We start from the raw sequence: 18,272 nt of genomic DNA on the forward strand, positions 1-18,272 counted from the left end.
CAGGAAACAGAGGGCGACTTGAGCTGCGCCCCCAAGACAAAGCAGGCTTACAGGGGCCCTGGGAAAGTTGTGCCATGAGAAGCTTTAGTGTTTCCACAATTTCTAGTGGAATTTCTCCTTTCCCCTTTCCTCCTCCCCTTTTCCAAGCTAGTCTAATACATCTCTGACATATCTGAGGACATATTTCTTCCTGAGCCAATGCAGGTCCAGAACAAGTCTCGTAGAATGCCCCACCCCTGAGGCCCCTGGAGGTCCCTTTTGAAGCTTCATCTTCAGCCACTGACTTAGTCTGTGTGGGTGGAGCCAAGAAAGCAAAGCGGCAAGGGAATGAAAGAGAAAGAGGAGCCTGGAAAGGGAGCTCTTGAGTGAAGGGCCGTGAAGGGTTATGATCTGAGAGTTGCTGGTCCTTAAGTTCATTGCCATGAATTAGTAATAATTCTCAAGCACTTCTTCCACACGGCCCTCCACTATCTGTAATTAAAAACCCTCTAGGAAATGGAGAAAGGCATCTTGGGTTGCAAATTTGCCACTCGGAAAAAACCAGTTGTAAACACCTGGCACTGTGCCAGGGCCACGCCCAGTCTGGAGATTTCTTGGGATCTGCTCTCTTCTCCCCCATCCAGAGAGACTGGATCTTCCAGATCTAACTCTGCCTGCAGGGATGTGGCTGCCTTCTCAGGCTTGCACAGACCTGAATGCAGGAGTGTTTGGGACCTGACTCCTGTTTCTTTGTCTTGGTCCATCTGGGCGGTTGTAACCACACACTGCAGACTAGGTGGCTAAGAAACAATAAATTTATTTCTGACGTTCTGGAGGCTTCGAGTCCAAGGTGAAAGTGTCCGCTGAGTCATTTTCTTCTGAGGGTACTTTTGCTTTATCTTTTTTTTCCTTCAGTTTTTGGCTGTGCTGGCTCTTCGTTGCTGCATACAGACTTTCTCTAGTTCCAGCAGGCAGAGGCTACTTTCTAGTTGCGGTGCCCGGGTTTCTCACTGTGGTGGCTTTGCTTGTTGCAGAGCATGGGTTCTCAAGCGAGGGCTCAGTAGTTGTGGGGCACAGGCTTAGCTGTTGAGGCATGTGGAATCTTCCCAGACCAGGGATCGAACCATGTCCCCTGCATTGCAGGCAGATCCTTTACCACTAGACCACCCAGGAAGTCCAGAATGCTCTTGCTTGCTTGCTGAATCCTCGGAGCTCTCTGGGATCTTTTATCATAACACCAGTCCCATTCATGAGGTTCCTGCATCACTTCCCAAAGATCTACGCTCCCAAATATCATCACCTTGGGGATTAAGATTTCAATGTGTGAATTTTAAGGGGGACACAAACATTCAGCCCCTAGCAATATCCCTGCCTTCTAATGGGTCTTTATCAAATCTAAAGAGAATCAGTAGCCACCATCACAAACACCTTAGTGTCGTCTTAGTAAACCGAATAATTTGATTTTCTGAAATACTAAGGCAGCACTGAATATAATTTAATTAGTCACAAATTCAAACCACTTGTTTCCTTCTTGGCTCCCTCTTCCCTACAAAAGTAGTTTTTCTTTTTTTTTTTTCTTCTGGTTACACTGCCCTGTTTGTGGATCTTAGTTCCTCAACCAGGGATTGAACCTGAACCCCTAGCAATGAAAATGCAGACCACCAATGAGTTCCTCAGAAGATTTAAAACCAATATATTGATATGTAGACACACATTTCATCTCCTCCAGTAATTCAGATAAACTAATGTCTCTTAAGTATCATATGTTTGTTTGCTTTTTCTCCATAACCAGTGGTATGCTGGTCAGTGTTGAACAACTGGTTCTGTTGGGATGGGCAAGGTGGTAAACACAATTTTTTAAAAAATCTTTTTGATGGTGACCATTTTTAAAGTCTTTATTAAATCTGTTACAGTATTACTTCTGTTTTATGTTTTGTTTTGTTTTTTTAAGCTCCCTAACCAGGATTGAACCTGCACCCTCTGCTTTGGAAGGCGAAGTCTTAGCCTTTGAACCAACAGGGAAATTCCAAACCCTATTTCCTAAAAGCCCTGTTTGCCTATTTCTGTAAAAAACGTTTTCCCATGACCAGTTTCAAATTACCAGACAGCAAGTAAAGCCAACTCCAGCACATTTTACATGGTGACCCACCACACACACACACACACACACACACACACACCAGACCCACCACACACACACACACACACACACACACACACACACACACACACACACACCAGAGACAAGCTTAATTAAACAATCCTCTTGCTTCATGTATTTCACACACTCTGATCTTTTTTTAAAAACCTGTTCCATGCCTCTGCTTTGATATTTCATGTCATTAAAACAGTGCCTATTTTTATTCCAAGGTTGATTTCATGATGTGCTTCAAGATTCGAAGTCTGGAAAACACTGACTTGGACCACACTGAATGGTTGTGTGTATGTGTGTGTGTGTGTGTGGCCACTAAACATACTCCTTCCTGAAAGCCAGTGTGTTGGCTGCTTCCTTAATGAGATTCTCTCCCCAGATCTTGGCCTGACTTCGATATGCTTCTCTTGACCACTCAACTTAAACAAGCTCTTCCTTATTATCCTTACAAGATTTCTAGGCATCTATCAGTTTTCAGTGTCAAGAATTCAATTTAACACCACTTTTGAATACAGAAGTAGGAGGAGATTAAAAGGGTTTTACGCTTGACATTGAATCTGCTAAAATGCTATGGGTTAATACACTGATCTTTTGGAAATGGATTTGAGAAGTGGGTCAGAAGTCAAATCTTGGGACACATTACAATTCATCTTTTAACCATTATCTCTTAGAGCGGATTAAACACCCCAAGTACTATAATTATTTTTGACATCTGATGTGAATACACTCTTCTTCCATTCATTTTTTTTCTTTGTTAACTGCCAAGCTCAATGACTGAATAAACACTTTAAGTCTAAATTGCACCCTTTTGGAGGACTGTAGCCTTTCCGGGTCATGTGCAGGGCTTCTTAGAACAAAATTGCATTGACTCAGTTAGTGAATATGGCTTGAGAAAGAGCTCAGTCTGTTTTTAGGGTGTGCTCACAGTGCATACAGCAGTGATTCCTGCTGTCTTTGTCCGTGTCTCTGCACGGAGCCTGGTCAGATAGGAGACCCCAGTGAAGAAACTACACAGCTCAGCCTGTGCCCCTGGGCTGCAGCCTCAGGCCAACTTCAGCGCAAGGACATGTATTAGGAGATGATAAGAGCTTCTAAGAGAATTGTTGGGGAGGCTGGAGACCAGGTTTGACTGCATCCATTTCTTAATCTCTGGGTCATTCCCTTCAAGGTCCATGGTCTGCCGTGGGTTACCTCTGCCATTTTGTAAGGAAAGGACCAGGCACCTAATTCCACTTCCATCAGACCACACCCAGTGGGCGGAGGTGAGAAGATGCTCAGGGGAAGCAGAATAGGTGAAATGGATGCCAAATGTTCAAAGCAGAAAATCGATGATCATGGCATGTGTGAATTACTGATTTGTTTGTATGAACGATCAGACAAGAACCGAATACTTTTGTAGGTCACTTAATGGATATCAATGTGGCCCTTATGTTTAGTCCTAGAGAATAGAATAGACTTGGCCCCTGCCTGGGTGGACATGAGGTCTGGTTAGGAAGAGAGACAAAGACAGGTAACTCTAGACTGGAGGTGTGTCTGCCAGGACAGGGGAGCCCAGGGGATGGGCTGCATGCAGCGTTAATGTTTGTTCCTAGCATGTTCCGTGGTCCAGTTCAGAAGGCAGTTATCACCCTGCTCTTTGGAATATTATTGCTCTCCTTTTTAATCGACACTCATCTCTCTACCAACCATTTATAGAATAGTAGAGAGAATGGTGGGCTTCCCAGGTAGCACTAGTGGTAAAGAACCCACCTGCCATTGTAGAAGACGTAAGAGACGCAGTTTTGATCCCTGGGTTGGGAAGATCCCCTGGAGGAGGGCATGTAACCCACTCCAGTATTCTTGCCTGGAGAATCCCACGAACAGAGAAGCCTGGCAGGCTACAGCCCACAGGGTCGCAAAGAGTCGGACATGACTGAAATGATTTAGCACACACGCAGAGAGTGTCCTTAGATTGCTTTTAAAAAAATGGTGGTGCTGTGTATGTTACACATCTAAAAAATACAGTGATCATTCTTAGCAAGAACATTTCAAAAAGCGAGATCCCAGTCCCCTGTGAAATCTACTTAATTTTTCATTACTGCTTACTGCTGGCAAGTTCGTTAACATCTTTAGAACAAGATCGAATCATCCCTGTCGGGCAAAGGGTAGTTCTGCATGGCTGTGTAATAGAGTGATTGCATGCTAGCTGGGTACCCTCATTGCTCTGGGTCTCAGTTTCTCCATCTGTAAAGTGGGCATGACTCAGAAAATGCTACCTGCCTCATAGTTTCCTATGAGGTCAAAATAAGCAAATACTTGGCATAGCACCTGGTTCATAGGCAGCATCATATGGGCTTTTAACTAAAGAATGAAAGAACTTTCTGTGCTAATGTTTCCTTTGTGTGTTGACAGGCTAAGATTCTGTTTTAACTGCAGGATGGTTTGAGTTAGGCGCTGGTTTTCTATTAAAGTTTCTTTGATCTCTTGATCCAGCCATCTTGACAAAGCGTGTGGTTTCTGCTTGCAGGGGCGTATGGAGTGGGTGCATTTTATGGTTCTCTTTGATAAGCAATGTGGTAGGAACATTCAGCTCGTGCGTGACAGCTTAATGACTTTCCACGATAATTTCTTATATCTAAGATGATTTTCCTTCAGCCTGGGAGTTGAGACAATGTATTTTGCTAGAAAGTAAATAAGCTTAGAAGGAGGAAATGAGAATTTTCTTTGCTGCTTGCTATGCTCTCGCTTTTTAAAGTTTCATAACATGCGCTTTCATTAAATAAAAATATCTACCCTTCTTTTTTTTTTTTTTTCTTTATCTTGTGTTTTGTTCCCCTTGGCTTTACTAAGAGATTTGAAAATGAACTGATGTGGAAGGCAAGCCCAGAAAAGTTTATTGCAGTTTGTACTTTCAACTTGAAAGTTGCTGTTATACTTTCGGCTACATTTTAGTTAAAGCGTTAAGTTAGTTGCTCATGTCCAACTCTTTGTGACCTCATGGACCATAGTTTGCCAGGCTCCTCTGTCCATGGAATTCTCTAGGCAAGAATACTGGAATGGGTAGCCATTCTTTTCTCCAGTTAGGTATTTCAGCTGTCTTATAAAAATTTTTTCCTTGGTGAAATCTTTTCCCCTAATCATGAGAGAAGAAACATGTTTAAAAATTAAAAACAAAAGGAATTTCTGTTTTTTCCTAATAAGAAAAAAAATTTTTTGGCCACACCATGGAGCATGTGGAATCTTAGTTTCCTGACTAAGGATTGAACCACCTCCCCTTGCATTTGAAGCACAGTGTTAACCACTGGGCCACCAGGGAAGTTCTGAGGAATTTGTAACTAAAAATTATCATAAGTAAAACTTGTATGTCAGAATTCATGGTGGTAGTTGTTTAGTTGCTTAGTCATGTCTGATTCTTAGGACCTCATGGACTGTAGTCTGCCAGGCTCCTTTGTTCATGAGATTCCTCAGGCAAGAATACTAGAGTGGATTGCCATTTCCTCCTCCAAGGAACTGAACCTGGATCTCCTGCATTGCAGTGGGATTCTTTCCGCTGAGCCACCAGGGAAGCCTTGTCAAAATTCATAAGTAAGTGTTAGTCGCTCAATCATGCCCGACTCTGTGACCCCATGGACTGCAGCCCACCAGGCTCCTCTGTCCATGAGATTTTCCAGGCAAGGATACTGAAGTGGGTTGCCATTTCCTTCTCCAGGGGATCTTCCCAACCCAGGGATCGAACCCGGGTCTCCTGCACTGCAGGCAGATTCTTTACCGACTGAGCTAGTCAAAATTTATATGTAATGCCAAAAGAAGGCTTTCATGAAATTGTTTACCTTTTCATGATTTGATATTAGGGTTATAATGTAATCAAATGGCTTAGGATAACTCAGGTGGAAAGAATCAAAAGTGGGAAACAGAAAGGTAGAACCAGTTGGAAATCATTCATTTAGCAAATATTATCCAGCACAGAACTAGCATGACCTTGGGAGGAAAATGAAGATGTATAAAGAGAAGAATTGGACACACACCCAACAAGTACCAAAAAAAGTAGATCCATGTTTTGTAGGAGGTGGTAGAAAAGTTTGGAAGGAGACTGTACTTCTTGTTTGGATGATGAGACGAAGTTCCTCGGAGAGGGAACATTTGCCTATGCAGTGGGGGATGAGAGGATTTTAGGGATTGAGGTTGGCCTTCCTGGTGGAGAAGAAGACATGTAATTAGGAGAGAGGTGAGAAGTGGAGAGTAAATGTTACTGAGTTCGAGTTCATACTGCTTGCTGCAGGACAGGCCAATAAATCAAGAAATAAGTTGTTGGGGCAAGAAATAGCAACTTTATTTTGGGAGGCCAGCAGACTGAAAAGGTAGTGAACTAGTGTCCCAAAGACCCATCTTCCATACAGATCTGCACCTACAGAGCGCAACTATCCGTGCTTGGCAAGAGACAAGTGAGGCATCTGGTTGTCTTTTTAGAAGACACCAGTCTGTGGGCGATTCATGCCAAATGTGTCACAGTTATGCCAAAGGACATTCAGCCAGCATGTTGCATACACCGAGAATATCCCTAAGACCCTACTAGGACGGAAAATATTTCACTCTTTAAAAAAAAAAATTATCTTCTTAATTGATAGTTCTAAATGTTACGTTTTTACTCCATGGGGTCAAAAGCTACCTGTGTGATTTGGAGTGGAAAAATAGGGGGCAGCAATCAGGGGTTGACAATTTCTATTTCCATTTGTTTGAGAATAGTATTAAAAGCAGAGACACTAACACAGGTCAGAATGTTTCAGCAAGCAAGTTTCAGAAGTTGACTTTTGTAACAATAAACCTGTTAAAATATTGCCAGCATTTGGACTTTCTTAAAACAAATGTCTTTTTAAAAAATTTTTGTTGATATGGGTGTACCTATGGCTGATTCTTGCTGATGTATGACAGAAAACCACAAAATTTTGTAAAGCAATTATCCTTCAATTAAAAAAATAAAGTGGCAAAAAAAATTTTATTAAGATATAGTTGATTTACAAAGTTGTATTTCAGATGTACAGAACAGTGATTCAGTTATATATATACATATATGTGTATATATATATATATATTCTTTTTTAGGTTCTTTTCCATAATAGATAAGTGATTCAGGTACACACACACACACACACACACACACACACACACACACACACACACACACACACACACACACTTCCCTGGTGGCTCAGACACGGCGCTGCCTGTAGTTCAGGAGACCTGGGTTTGATCCCTGGCTCAGGAAGATGCCATGGAGAACAGAATGGCAATCCACTCCACTATTCTTGCCTGGAGAATTTCATGGACAGAGAAGCCTGGTAGGCTGCAATCCATGGGCTTGCAAAGAGTTGGATACAACTGAGCAACTAACATACACAAACACACATTAAACATATATTCCTTTTAAGGTTCTTTTCCATTATAGATTAAGTATTCTTCCCTGTGCTACACAGTAAGACCTATTGTTTATCAATTTTATATATAGTTGTGTTTGTATGTTGGGCTTCCTTGATAGCTCAGTTGGTAAAGAATCTGCCTGCAATGCAGGAGACCCCGGTTCGATTCCTGGGTTGGGAAGATCTGCTGGAGAAGGGAAAAGCTACCCATTTCAGTATTCTGCCCTAGAGAATTCCATGGACTATATAGTCCATTGGGTTGCAGAGTCGGACACGACTACTCTTACTCTATCCCTCTCTCCACGCCTTTCCCCTTTGGTAACCATAACTTTGTTTTTTTGTCAGTGAGTCTATTTCTGTTTTGTGAATAACTTCATTTACATCATTTAAAAAATTCCAAATATAAACAGTATCATATGATATTTAAAACAAGTCCGTTTCTTCTTGATGGCAACTAAATGGCCTTTGCAGTATTTTAATCATATGGTAGGTTCCATCTGTTCAGTACACTTTTGAGTTGCTTTCATACATGTGTCTAGTGGTGTGTATCTTCTGTACTGTTCCTGCAAGTTTGCTATTAAAGTACATTAAGCTTTTTAAAAAATCTAGGAATAATTTCCACTTTGTTACGCACCCAGATTTGCTGTGTCCACCATTAAAGTGATGTCATGACCTCAGGGAAATGAGTGAGCTTTGCGTTACTGGTTCTTTGGGATACATCTTCAGCATATGAATAGTTTAAAGGATCTGGGCTCCACCACCACATACACACACACACACACACACACACACACACACACACAGCATTTCCTCGCTAGAGGAAACCAAAATGAAGTTTTTGGAAAACACAAAATTATTTCAGTATGACAAACTCTAGGGATATCATCATATTCATTAAGTCGACTTGGTTTATAATTCCTGATACCTACTGGTGAAGTGTGAATGAGAATAGAAATTGAATCTGCTTTCACTTCTAAACTCATCTGCAGTAACAGGAAGAGCTGGCAGACACTGTATTTGTAAAATGTGCTTACACCCTCATCTACCTCTATCTTTGAAGACATGTTTAGAATTCTGTCTTACACTTGCCTAAGTTTAAGAATATTTTCTCAGTTATTTTAAAATTGTATTCATTGTTAATAAAACCTGGGGAGGGATGCAGGGTAAAACCTGTCTACTGATTGTTTCATTTAATAGTTTGCAGTTGGATGAAACAGATGCGATAAGCATGCACTGCAGCTTCATCCTGATAGGCTTGTAGGGACCCTATGACAGGTGGAAAGTTATCCGTAAAGATCCTCTTGGTACTTCAGGAAGTAAATTTACCTGAGAAGAGGTCATTGTGCATAAAGAGTACATTAGTTTGGCTTCTGATGGTCAGGAATAAAGTGTGTTTTCTCTGGATTCTGTGATGACCTTCAGGTGTAGGTGTCTTGCTGAGAACTATGGCAGTGTCACTGGGAAAGTACACATTTGAGATGAAGTGTATAGATATTTTTGTATTAGTGCTGCAATCTGCAGCTCTCATTCTTATTCATTCTAGCAAGGCTTTGATATTTAACTGTTTTCTTCTACTCCTCATATAGCAGTTTGTTTCAGAAAAAATTGTAAGCACTAAATGTGTTCTGTTTGATCCTCCCAACAATCCCACGGTGCTGTTATCATTCTCTTCTTATGGATGAGGAGCCTGAAGCCCAGAGAGATCCGTTAATGTGCACATGGCCATGTGGCTAGTGATTGGTTTGGGAAGGATTTGACCCAGGTGATCTCTCTCCAGAGCCCCACTCAGTCTGGACGTCTACATATGAGTTTTCTTAAAAGCATGTGGAGTCAAAAATGTTGGTGTAAGAGACCAGTTTAAGAGACATTGCTATTAATGTTTGCATTACTACCAGGGACACGATGATACAAAACAGGGGTCTGAGAGCTCCTCTAGTAGTCCAGTGGTTAAGAATTTGACTGTCAATGCAAGAGACACTGGTTCATTCCCTGGTCTGGGAACATCCCACATGTCACAGAGCCCGTGAGCCACAACTACTGAAGCTTGTATGTCTGGAGCCTGTACTCCTCAACAAGAGAAGCCACCTCAGTGAGAAGCCCATGCCCCACAACTAGAGAGTAGCCCCCAATCTCCACAACTAGAGAAAGCCCACATACAGCAAAGGAGACCCACCACAACCAGTAAATAAATCTTAAAAAAAAAAAAAAAAAATATATATATATATATATAAATGGCACCTGTCTCAAGGGACATATTTCCTCTAGATATGACATAGGAGTGAAGTGCAGACTTAATATCACATTGCAACTAATTAAAAGGTTGGACTTGGCTTTTTAAAAATGAAAATATAATTTGTGTGTCATACAATGCACCATTTTAAAGTATTTAATACAAAGTTTTGCAGTCATCACCCCTATCTAGTTTTGGGGCATTTTCATCATCTCCCCAAATCCCATACCCATTAGCAGTCACTCCCATTCTCCCCACCTTTCAGTGCCTAGCAACTAATCTACTCTCTTCCTTTATAGATTTGTCTGTTCTGGACATTTCATATAAAAAGAATCACAATTTAGGGCCTTTTGTGTCTGATTTCTTTCACTTAGCATCATATTTTCAAGGTTCATCCATACTGTAGCATAAATCAGTACTTCATTCCTTTTTTTTTTTAACTGAATAATATTTCATTGTATGGAGAAAACCCCATTTTGTTTTCCCATGTATCAGCCCATGGATGTGCCTTTGCTTTAAAATTGTGTGTCTGGAAAGGCTCCCTGTTAAAAATAAAATTTCAATTCAGTCAGATCTTTTATTTTAGATCTACCAAGCATTCCAACTCCTTCTGCCTCAAAGGTTTTATGACAAAATCCACCACTGTAATCAACCAGGCAAAACTTTCATTGAAGTATTATGTTTTTGTCAGATTTTCCCTTGACTGTAAATGACTTCTGTTTTAGGGCTTTGAGTTGAGTGGATAGCTCTTGGCCTCCCGTACCTGGGGCTTCACCAAGCTCTTATCTTATAGACCAAACAGGAAATAGGAATGCAGTTGGCCCTGTGTATCATCAGGCTCTGTATTCTCAGATTCAACCAACCATGGACTGAAAATATTCAGGAAAAGAGATTCCAGAAAGTTCCAAAAAGCAAAACTTCAATTTGCTGTGCATTGGCACCTATTTACATTGCATTTATATTTTATTAGTACTGTAAATAATTCAGAAATGATTTAAAGTACAGGAGGATGTGTTTAAGTTAGATGTAAATACTATACCATTTTATATAAAGGACTTGAGCATGCACAGATGTTGATATCTGAGGGGGTCCTGGAATGGTGGATACTGAAGGACAACTGAGTGTGTATGTGTTTGTGTCTTTAAATTTTCTCTCAAGTTCTTCTTTTGCTTATTACTTTGCAGTAGCTGGACTCAGGGGTATTCTTCTGTATTTGATTTACTTTTTCCCTTTCTGAGTTGTTACGTCTGGCTCTGTTGCCATGATCTGCAATACTCTTGAGACTTAGATTCATTTCTGGCTTTTCCTAAAATTCATCTTTGTCAATTTTCAGGTTGATCCAATCTTCACAAGGGAAGTAAAAGCCAAAGTAAAGAGGTAAGTATGGGACTTTTCTGGTGGTCCGGTGGTTAAAACTCCAAGCCCAATGCAGAGGATTCGGGCTTGATCCCTGGTCAGGGAATGGTAAAGAACCTGCCTGCCAATGCAGGTTCGATCCCTGAGTCAGGAAGATGCCCTGGAGGAGGGCATGGCAACCCACTCCAGTATCCTTGCCTGAAGAATCCCATTGACAGAGGAGCCTGGTGGGCTATAGTCCACGGGTCACAAAGAGTCGGACACGACTGAAGCAACAGAGAACTGAGGTCCCACATGCTGAGTGACATGATGAAATACATTTAAAAAAGAGAGAGATAAGGGTAGGGAGTGAACAGGTGTTTTGCAGGAGAGGAAGCCTGGTGACTAATAAATAATTCCAGTTCCCAGCATTCACCGTGTCCCAGGCTTTGTTCCCAGCACTTCATTAATAATTCCTCCTTTCATCTCCTGATGATCTTGTGAGAATCTGGGCGCTATTCCTTTCCCCATTGACAAGCCAGGAAGCTGACATGCTGGGAGCATCAGCAGTTCCCTAAGGAGCAGTCGCGTGGATGCACTTGTGAAGACAACCTCACTAGGTCAGGAAATGCCCAGGAAACCCGCTTTGAGGTTATAATTGTCCCTGACCTCATGGGTCAAAACCGAAAAAAAACTTAAAAATCTGCTGGTGAGGGTGAAAATTGCAGCCATTCCTCTGGAAAGCAATTTGCCAGGGTCTTTGCTGTCAATTGCATTTGTCTGCCCGTAACAGAGACCAAGGCTTCCCGGGTGGCTCAGTGGTAAAGAATCCTCCTGCCAGTGCAGGAGATGCAGGTTCGATCCCTGGGCCAGGAAGATCCCCTGGAGGAGGAAATGGCAACCCCCTCCAGCATTCTTGCCTGAAAAATCCCATGGACAGGGGAGGAGCCTGGTGGGCTACAGTCCACGAGGTCGAAAAACAGTCAGACACCACGAGGTCGAAAAACAGTCAGACACGACTTAGCGACTCAGCAGCAACAACAGAGACCCAACAATGCTGGCTTACACACCCAAAGGCTTTAACTGCTCCCATCAAAAAATCTGAGGACCAAGTAAGACTTCAGAGACATTGTCTCCTGTCTGTCTGTCCTGTGCTCCCTACCTGTGACTTTCATTTCTAAGATGACTGTAGCTGTAGAACTCACACATCACTTTCCGTATTCTAAGTGGGGAGATGGGACAGGACAAGAGCCAGAAGGTTCCTCTCCCATGTGGGTCGTCCCCCTTTTATGTGTATATCCTCACCCTCCCAGGATCCCAGCTCCTCCTCCACCACCCCAGAGGACTGGGAAACACTGATTTCACCCCCACATGCAATCAGGTGTCTTTATATTGCTCATAGATACAGAATGCATGTATGTAAATGTATAACCGGTTATGTGAAAGGATAACCTCAAAACCATGAGACTGGAAAGGGTTGGGGGAATGGGGAAGAATGTCCGTACTGTTGGGTGAGAAAAATAAAACAAGGGAAAACCTCTGTGATAAAGTGTTGGGCACAAGGGTATTGGTTGTGTTACACTCTTGGTTTTCCTACTTCTAGTTCTCTCTGTTTATGATACGTCTATGATTATCTCTTTGAGTATCTTTTCTAATATTTGTCTTTATTTATTTATTTGACTGAACTGGGTCTTAGTTGCAGCATGTGGGATCTAGTTCCCTGACCAGGGGTGGAACTCAGGTCCCCTGCATTGGGAGCACGGAATTTTAGCCACTGGACCACCAGGGGTACTTACCCTCTCTGAGTATCTTTTAAAAAGCATTGGGCAAAAGGCTGCATTATTAGGAAAGGCCTGTTTTCTAAATCATTCAGAGAAAAATGGCAAGAGCCACATCTCTGATGTCCAGTATCTGAGAATCATGTGTGTCATTGGTCAGAAGGATTCAGGATGGAAGCAGGTGTGTTCACAGGCTTCCTCCCTCCCTTATCAGGGATGGAAATAGGATAGATTCTCACTCCAGTATGGTTTTCTGTACTGAACCCTTTATCAGTCATGCTTCCCCGGTGATCTAAGATATTTCTCCAAAATTGTCACCTCTCCTCCCAGCCTCTCCCTGTAAGATTCCCAGTCACAGATGCGCTCTGCTCCCTATTGTTTCAGGACCCCTGGGGTACGGCTGATCAGAGAGATGGCTCAGGAAGACCTCCATGCGGTCATGAAGAATTGCTTCGCGGTGGTGAATAGCTCTGTCTCTGAAGGCATGTCAGCCGCAATTCTGGAGGTAATGATCTAACGAGTCCTGAAAGTGGAAATATGAAATTGTCGATCACCCCTTTTCTTAGTTATGGAGGTGATGCATTTGTCAATAAAGCTGTGTGCTTCTTAAAACTAACAAGCACAGTGGCGTCTCTTCGGGAGTTCTAAAGTAGTTTTGAAGTTCTAGCTGGGATTTAAAAATACTGTTTTCTTTCTCCTTGCCATTTTTCTTTGCCAGTGACAAAATGAAATAAAACTAGGATAGCGTCGCCTCTCTGACTCACCTAGTAGCTTCAGTGGGAAGGTGACGGAGACTCTGAAGGGCTGGGACAGGATGTGGATAAAGGTGTGTTTTGCAGGAAGCCTTCTTTTGTCTGGATTTCTTCTCCCTCTTTTCGGTGTGTGCAATGATCCCAGAATTTAGGGGATAAGAAAGGGATGGGCTTGTGCACGTGACAGGGGGTGGGTGTGGTAACGCAGAGAGGAGTGGTTACACATGCACAGGAGGACCGGGATGGGGGTGGACTGAATCTCTCCATCTAGTGCTCAGCTCTGAAAAATCACTTCCTGGACTTCCTGGTTGTCCAGTGGTTAAGACTCCACCTTCCACTGCAAGGGGCGAGGTTTCGAACCCTGGTTGGGGAACTAAGATTGCACATGCCGCCGTGCTATGCAGCCGAAAAGAAAAGAAAAGAAAAATTGCATACTCTACTTAGGTTAAATATGCACATCCCAGCCCAACTTTGCAGTCCATTGCTCGAGTTTTCTGCACTGAAATAAAAAGCCGCTGCTCTTGAAATCCTGGCAGGCTCTTGTTTGACTGTATCAACTCTTGGGTGGAGGACTTAATCCAACCTTGAAGCCCTTTGCAATCTCTTCTTACTGAGCATTTTCCACAGTTGGGTGTTTACCCAGGATTTCTTTATTTTTTTTTTTTTAATTTTGGGATCTTTAAAAAAATTTTTTTTGGCTGTGCAGCATGGCATGTGGGATCTCAGTTCTCTGACCAGGGATTGAAACTGTGTTCCCTGCATTGATAAAATGGAGTCTTAACCACTGGACTGCTAGGGAAGTCCCAACCTGGATATCTTTTAAAACATTTTTTTTTTTTTGGGCCGTGCCCTAGAACTTCAGGGATCTTAGTTCCCTGACCAGGAATTAAACCCCGGGCCCACAGTAGTGAAAGTGTGGAGTCCCAGCCGCTGGACCATCAGGGAATTCCCTTCCCCGGATTTCTTAATGGCCTTGTGCCAGTGACTTGAGGTTATCACCAGTGTGCACTTAATACAGAACGGTTTTTCTTTTCTCTTATTTTGCTGTTGGTTCATGGCATGCTGAGTTCCTTTAAGAGTGATATTAGTAAAGAGGACATGCCATCCATCCCGTCATAACCAGTTTTTGGTGCTGAGAGAAGCAGCACCATTGAATTTCCAACGAATGTGTGGAATTTCCTATAGTTCTCTACACATGCCTTGCAGACAATGGATGCCGCAGAAGTCCTATGGGTTAGCACTTGATAAAACCCCCTGTTCAGTTCAGTTCAGTTCAATCACTCAGTCCTGTCCAGCTGTTTGCGACCCCCTGGGCTGCAGCACACCAGGCCTCCCTGTCCATCACCCACTCCTGGAGTTCACTCAAACTCATGTCCCTTGAGTCGGTGATGCCATCCAACCATCTCGTCCTCTGTCATCCCCTTCTCCTCCCACCTTCAATCTTTCCCAGCACCAGGGTCTTTTCTAATGAGTCAGTTCTTCACATCACGTGGCCAAAGTATTGGAGTTTCAGCTTCAACATCAGTCCTTCCAGTGAACACCCAGAACTGATCTCCTTTAGGATGGACTGGTTGGATCTCCTTGCAGTCCAAGGGACTCTCAAGAGTCTGTCTCCTCCAACACCACAGTTCAAAAGCATCAATTCTTTAGCCTCAGCTTTCTTTATAGCCCAATTCTCACATCCGTACATGGCTACTAGAAAAACCATAACTTTGACTAGATTGACCTGTGTTGGCAAAGTAATGTCTCTGTTTTTTAACATGCTGTCTAGGTTGCCCATAGCTTTTCTTCCAAGAAATAAGCGTCTTTTAATTTCATGGCTGCACTCACCATCTGCAGTGATTTTGGAGCCCCCCAAAATAAAGTCTCTCACTGTTTCCATTGTTTCCCCATCTATTTGCCATGAAGTGATGGGACCAGATGCCATGATCTAGTTTTCTGAATGTTGAGTTTTAAGCCAAATTTTTCACTCTCTTCTTTCACTTTCATCAAGAGGCTCTTTAGTTCTTTGCTTTCTGCCATAAGGATGGTGTCATCTGCATATCTGAGGTTATTGATATTTCTCCCGGCAATCTTGATTCCAGCTCATGCTTCATCCAGTCCAGCATTTTGCATGATGTACTCTGCATATAAGTTAAATAAGCAGGGTGGCAATATACAGCCTTGACGTATTCCTTTCCCAATTTGGAACCAGTCTGTTGTTCCATGTCCAGTTCTAACTGTTGCTTCTTGACCTGCATACAGATTTCTCAGGACGCAGGTCAGGTGGTCTGGTATTCCCATCTCTTGAAGAATTTTACACAGTTTGTTATGATCCACACAGTCAAAGGCTTTGGCATAATCAATAAAGCAGAAGTAGATGTTTTTCTGGAACTCTCTCACTTTTTTGGATGATCCAACGGATGTTGGCAATTTGATCTCTGGTTCATCTGCCTTTTCTAAATCCAGCTTGAACATCTAGAAGTTCATGGTTCATATACTGTTAAAACCTGGCTTGGAGAATTTTGAGCATCACTTTGCTAGCATGTGAGATGAGTACAATTGTGCAGTAGTTTGAGCACTCTTTGGCATTGCTTTTCTTTAGGATTGGAATGAAAACTGACCTCTTCCAGTCCTGTGGCCACTGCTGAGTTTTCCATATTTGCTGACATATTGAGTACAGCACTTTCACAGCTTCATCTTTTAGGATTTGAAATAGCTCAATTGGAATTCCATCACCTCTACTAACTTTGTTTGTGGTGATGCTTCCTAAGGCCCACTTGTCTGGTTCTAGGTGAGTGATCACACCATTGTGATTATCTGGGTCATGAAGATCCTTTTTGTATAGTTCTTCTGTATATTCTTGCCACCTCCACTTAATATCTTCTGCTTCTGTTAGGTCCATACCATTTCTGTCCTTTAATGAGCCCTTCTTTGCATGAAATGTTCCCTTGGTATCTCTAGTTTTCTTGAAGAGATGTCTAGTCTTTCCCATTTTGTTTTTCTCTACTTCTTTGCACTGATCACTGAGGAAGGCTTTCTTATCTCTGCTTGCTATTCTTTGGAACTCTGCATTCAAATGGGTGTATCTTTCCTTTTCTCCTTTGCCTTTTGCCTCTCTTCTTGTCACAGCTATTTGTAAGACCTCCTCAGACAACCATTTGACCTTTTTGCATTTCTTTTTCTTGGGAATGGTCTTGATCACTGCCTCCTGTACAATGTCATGAACCTCCGTCCATAATTCTTCAGGCACCCTGTCAGGTCTAATCCTTTGAATCTATTCCCTTTGAATCTAATCCCTTGAATCCCTTGAATCTATTTTTACCCCCTGCAGAAAAGGAAATGTTTGGCCATTGGTCCTCCAAGTCTTTGAATCACGTTTCACATCTTCTTTCTCATAACCCCAGTTTTTTACTTCAAGGTCTACTTACTTAGAGCGATGCTATTATTGTGTCATAAGTATTTGTAACATCCATTTATTCCTTTGGGCACTAGTTGAATTTACTGGCCAAAGGTACAATTTGTGAATTTTGTTGTTTCAGAGGTCATGGTAAATAATTAAAGCAGAAAAAAAAATCATGCTCCATAAACTTAAGAAATGACTGATGGTGTATGCCTAATATTTTCGTTGAATATGGCAGCATTTAAAAAAGCAAACAAAGAAAACCAAAAATAAAATACCATGGGCTGGGATAGAAGCTACATACCGATGCCTGAAATTCTCGTGTATGGAAGCTTTTAGAGCAAAGAGCCTGGATTTGTGACATGTTCTTCTTCAGCCAGATGTTGAATGCCTCAATATCTCAATTTGAGCTTAATGATTAGCATTAATCTCAATTGTGGTTTAAAATCAGCTTTCAACTAAAGTCACTGGAGTAGTATATTGTACTCTTCATATTAGCTTTAAAAATGTACATTCTTAGAGTACCAGTCCTTAAGCCTTGCTGAATCGCTCCTTTGTATGTAAATACACATTTCCTCTCCCCCACCTTCTTAAGAAAAGGTAAAGTGGATTTCGGGGAATCATTTTGTAGCCAGCACATACAGCATTTCATTGCAGATGAATTGCTGTCAGATCTCATTTACTTCAAAGGAAAGGCAGCTCTGAGTAATTCTGTCTGCTTTCAGATGCCGACACTGTGTTCCTTTAGAAACTCCAAAATAACCTTTGGGATGAGGGTTTTGAATGAAACTGATTTTAGAGGAGCTGTGGAGGGTAGATTGCATTAGAATCAATTCAAAGACCCAAAGTGGTTAATCACAGAATAAGTGCATCTCACTTTGGAGGGAGGGGATCTTTTGACCTTTCAGAATTAGCATTGTTTTGTCATGCATGGGTGCATGCTAAGTCGCTTCAGTTGTGTCCCACTCTTTGCGGCCTTGTGGACTGTAGCCTGCCAGCCTCCCCTGTCGATGGGATTCTTCAGACAAGAATTCTGGAGCGGGTTTCCATAACCTCCTCCAGGGAATCTTCCCAGTACGAGTATCAAGCCCAGTTCTCTTACGTATTCTCCTTTGGCTGGCAGGTTCTTTACCACTAGTGCCTCCTGGGAAGCCCTTGTTTTGTCGCAGAGGCATGTAAAAATCCCATTTGATAAGACACATTTCTTTTAAACATGGACTATCACCCACCAGGCTCTTCTGCCCATAGGATTGCCCAGGCAAGAATATTGG

The 18,272-nt window shown here is 42.3% G+C and overlaps 1 protein-coding gene across 2 annotated transcripts in view; it reads left to right on the forward strand.

Moving 5' to 3' along the window:
- GLT1D1 (glycosyltransferase 1 domain containing 1) overlaps positions 1–18,272 on the forward strand; it is a 110,169-nt gene that overhangs the window by 66,225 nt on the left and 25,672 nt on the right. For both annotated transcript variants that reach the window (XM_065904840.1, XM_065904841.1), the window contains 2 exons: positions 11,088–11,131; positions 13,252–13,372. In XM_065904840.1, the coding sequence (XP_065760912.1) occupies positions 11,088–11,131; positions 13,252–13,372 (165 nt within the window). The remainder of the gene's footprint in view (positions 1–11,087; positions 11,132–13,251; positions 13,373–18,272) is intronic.

Source organism: Muntiacus reevesi, chromosome 13 (assembly GCF_963930625.1).
Source record: "Muntiacus reevesi chromosome 13, mMunRee1.1, whole genome shotgun sequence".
In the NCBI taxonomy this organism is placed as follows: domain Eukaryota; kingdom Metazoa; phylum Chordata; class Mammalia; order Artiodactyla; family Cervidae; genus Muntiacus; species Muntiacus reevesi.